General features: G+C 38.5%; 1 protein-coding gene across 3 annotated transcripts in view; it reads left to right on the top strand.

The window, feature by feature from the left end:
• Positions 1-3,720, top strand: part of PRKAR2B (protein kinase cAMP-dependent type II regulatory subunit beta) — a 162,306-nt gene that overhangs the window by 69,492 nt on the left and 89,094 nt on the right. For all 3 annotated transcript variants that reach the window (XM_025207380.1, XM_014521221.2, XM_025207381.1), the window contains exon 2: positions 2,420-2,455. In XM_025207380.1, coding sequence (XP_025063165.1) covers positions 2,420-2,455 — 36 coding nt within the window. The remainder of the gene's footprint in view (positions 1-2,419; positions 2,456-3,720) is intronic.

The raw sequence follows: 3,720 nt of genomic DNA, 5'->3' as shown, positions 1-3,720 counted from the left end.
CTTAGAGATTCTATGGCCTTTTTCTCTGGTAGAGAGAGGTTGTTGTGGTGACGTGTGTTGCTGATTATTTCATTGTTCATTCTTTCCCTGAAGCAGTCAATATAGCGGTCAAGGTTAGGGTTTCGTCCACTGCGAGTTGTCCAGTCTGATGTTTTTTGGGCTTTTTGGCGTTGATCCTTTCCTGAATGTTGTCAGAGGATGAGTTGTTGTTGGGAGTGGGTTCAGTTTGGTCGTGGAAATATTCTTTGAGGCGCAGGCGTCGGAAGAATTCTTCTAGTTCTCCACATTGAAGTATTTTGTTAGGGTATTTTTCTGGACAGAAATTTAGGCCTTTAGAAAGGACAGATTTTTCAGTTTTGGTAAGCGTGTGTGTAGAGAGATTGATAATATTTGTGGGTTGGTACATTTTGGCTGTTTAGAATATGCAGCTATTATACGGTATTATTAAGAAAACAGTGCATCATAGTCTAAATAGTTTCACAGAGCATATGGAAACTTTTTACTTTCCTAATATCAAAGTGAGAGATTTAATCAGAACCTTGATGTTAATACTAAAATCTGTTTCATTCTCATCCATTATTAATGATGACCCTTTGTGAAAGCATGCAAAATACTTTTGTGGGAACAAAGAATATAAAAAGTCAAGCTAGTGTTACAGTGAGATCATGCACTTAAATGAAATCCTCTAATTGAAACACAATTTGCAGTTGCAGTACAGCGTTGCATCTGTTAAGCAACAGAAAACATCAAATGGCACTGAAAGCCACTCTGAGTATATTTTCATTCTAGTTTGGTCCTTGTTGGAAAAACTTCAAAATAAACTTTACAGATCTTAGTTGCAGTAGTACTGTTATTATTGGTACTTTTATTACTAAACCAAAAAAAAAAGCAGGTTTGAACTAGGCAGTGGCTAGGCTGCTGCTGCCACCACTTCTCTCCTCTGCTGCTTCTTCTGCCACCCAGCTGCAGCATAACATGGGTTGAGCTCCTTGCCAGTAGGGATGTGCGAAGTGGGCCCTATTCAATTCGGATTTGGATTCGGCCCAAATCGGAGGCAGTGATTCAATTCATCAGTTCGGATCACTGTCCCTGATTTGATTCGGCTGAATCTGAAGATTCTATTCTGATTCAGAGAATCAGTGATTTGGCCATAGACACAGCTTTAAATGTTTTTCTACATACCTTTAGATACCAAGCGCAGCTTGTGAACGCTGTGATGCTGGGGCAGATGGAGCGTTCCACAGAAGCGCGGGGGGCCTGCATGCTCGGTGGTGATCCCAGAAGTGAACCGGAAGTACAATTGCCCTCAGGGGGACCCCAGGTGCCCACTCAGGCCCAGGAGACACCAATTGCCAAGCCGAGGAGGCACGGGGGTGGGGCCCAGCGTGCTCTCTGGCAGAACCGGAATTGGAACTTCTGGTTCACTTCTGGGTCTGCTGCTAAGTGTGCTGGGGAGCTCCCCACACTTCTGCGGGACACTCCATGCGCCACAGCATTGCAGCATTCACGAGCTGCCTGCTACCTAGAGGTATGTAGAAAAAACATTTAAAGCTGTGTCTATGTCCGAACCGTCGATTCTTTCCGAATCTCTCGAAATTGATTCGGAGGGTTCCAGTTCGATTTGGAGAGATTAAAGGGTCCTCTGATTCGATTTCGGACTCGGAGATTGACCCACTGAATCGGGCTGAATCTGCGTCGAATCGAATTGGCGACTGAAGCTTTGCACAGCCCTGCTACCCAGCTGTCTGGCTGTGGGATAGTGCCACGCTATATGAATGAGCCCCTTGCTGCTGAATGCTCTGACTCCCCAGCTCCTTAGGCCATATCTGGCCTGGAGGCTGTAGATTGCTGATTTCTGCATTAAACTGTCAAAGAGTTGCTTCTGCCTTGAAGCCACAGATCACCCAGTGTGTGTTTGTCATTTGTTCTTGACTTACATGAACATCAGTCCAGTGTAACGTTTGCTTCTTACATAGAATTCTAAGTTGATCTTTTCCTATGCAACAACATCAATAAGTTAACATGCAGTTTTACATAGTGTATAGTTTTAAGTCCATTCTCTTAATCATTGCATCATTGTAGAAGTTGGCATCTTGTGGTCACAGTTATTTTCATAGATGAAAGCATAAAATATTTCATCATGAGTCACTGGCAGCAGTTAGTTCATGACTGCAGTAGCATTTAAGAAAAAAATAAAAATATTTTAACTCTTCTTCAGCTATCTACCATGCCTTTTGAAATGTTGTTTGTTAGATATACATGAGACTCGTTTCTCTAAAAATCTACAAATTTTTAATGGATTCCTAGACTAACTTTTAATTGTTTACATACTTCAGTGTTTTGTTTTTAATGTTCTATATCTTTATACTATTGTAATAATAAACTAATTAAATTTTACCTTTTTTTTCCTTTCTTTTAGCTCCAGTAATAAACCGATTCACCAGACGGGCCTCAGGTAGGTTTGATTAAAGTTGCATGTTTTATTGGTCTAACATTAAAATATAACGATGATTCTGACAAATGCTATAATAGGGGTGGCCAAATAATAATTTGTCATGAAATGGCTCTTCAGGAGCTGCATGTAAACTGTCTAAGGCAGCATTTAGCTTGTGAGTTGCGGTTTGGCAACCCCTGTACTGTAAGGTTAATTAGATATGTTCAAAGAAAGCTAACATGAGTTTACTTCATGTTAATTATGTGGTGTGCTGAAATTTGTGTAGAATCCTCCCAGTGTTACAAAATTATTCAAAAATTGAAGCTTTTTAAAAAAAAGTATGTTTCTAGTCCTAATGGGTACTAAGAAGACATTGAAAATGTGAATGAAAACGATTGCAATGTTGAGTTGTTGAATTAGTAGGCAACCTGAAATAGAAGCTCTGAGATGCAGTACTGTTAACTCTCAGCATTCTAAAACAGTGAATCAACTCCAAAATAATTAGATGGAAAAAAACCCCAACGTCTAAGCTTTTTAAATTCATACTTTGGGATAACAGCCTTGGGGATTCATGTTACTAAGCTATTTTTGTAGCCCTGATGGCTAGAAACTTAGCTTTTATTTATTTAAATTATGTGAATCCAAAAGATGTGGCTTTAAAAAAATCACCAGATTTTGTGAGACTCATGGTAGAATTGTGAGAGTTGGCAGCAATGGGAATCTGAACCAATTCCATTTGTCTTATCATGTTAAATTTGAATCCCAAGACTAACAAAACTGATATTTTCAACTGTTAGATGTCTTACTTTTCAACTGTTAGGTCTCTTACTTAAGTTAGCAAAAATAATCGGGTAAAGTGCTCATTTCAGAATTCCAAACTTACTGCCAAAATCTCTAGCTTATCTCCTGACAAGTTTTCTGTGATGTTTCTTATTTGTAATATAAAAATGTGTCATATTGAAACCAGGAATTGTGTAAAATAAATGTAATGTCACATAGCAGGAGAGTGCCTGTGGTAAGTGAAGACACACAATAAACAAGTATAATTCCTCTCAAAATACGGTATATTTTTCATGTATCTGCTAATAGATAGACTTTATAAGACACTGAATTGCTGGAGATTATGAAATATAATGATGGGTACTAAATATGAGAACTCGATAAAAGTGAAGATATTTATAGTGCTAATTGAAATATTTGATCGCTCACTTTCCATTAGAGGAAATTTTTAACAAAGGTATGACAAATCTTTGTATTTTAATAGATGGAAACATATTAGATTCTAC

The sequence above is a fragment of the Alligator sinensis genome, unplaced genomic scaffold (genome assembly GCF_000455745.1).
Source record: "Alligator sinensis unplaced genomic scaffold, ASM45574v1 scaffold100_1, whole genome shotgun sequence".
Lineage (NCBI taxonomy): Eukaryota > Metazoa > Chordata > Crocodylia > Alligatoridae > Alligator > Alligator sinensis.
The sequence above is the reverse complement of the archived record's forward strand: the minus strand, read 5'-3'. Positions and strand labels throughout refer to the sequence as shown.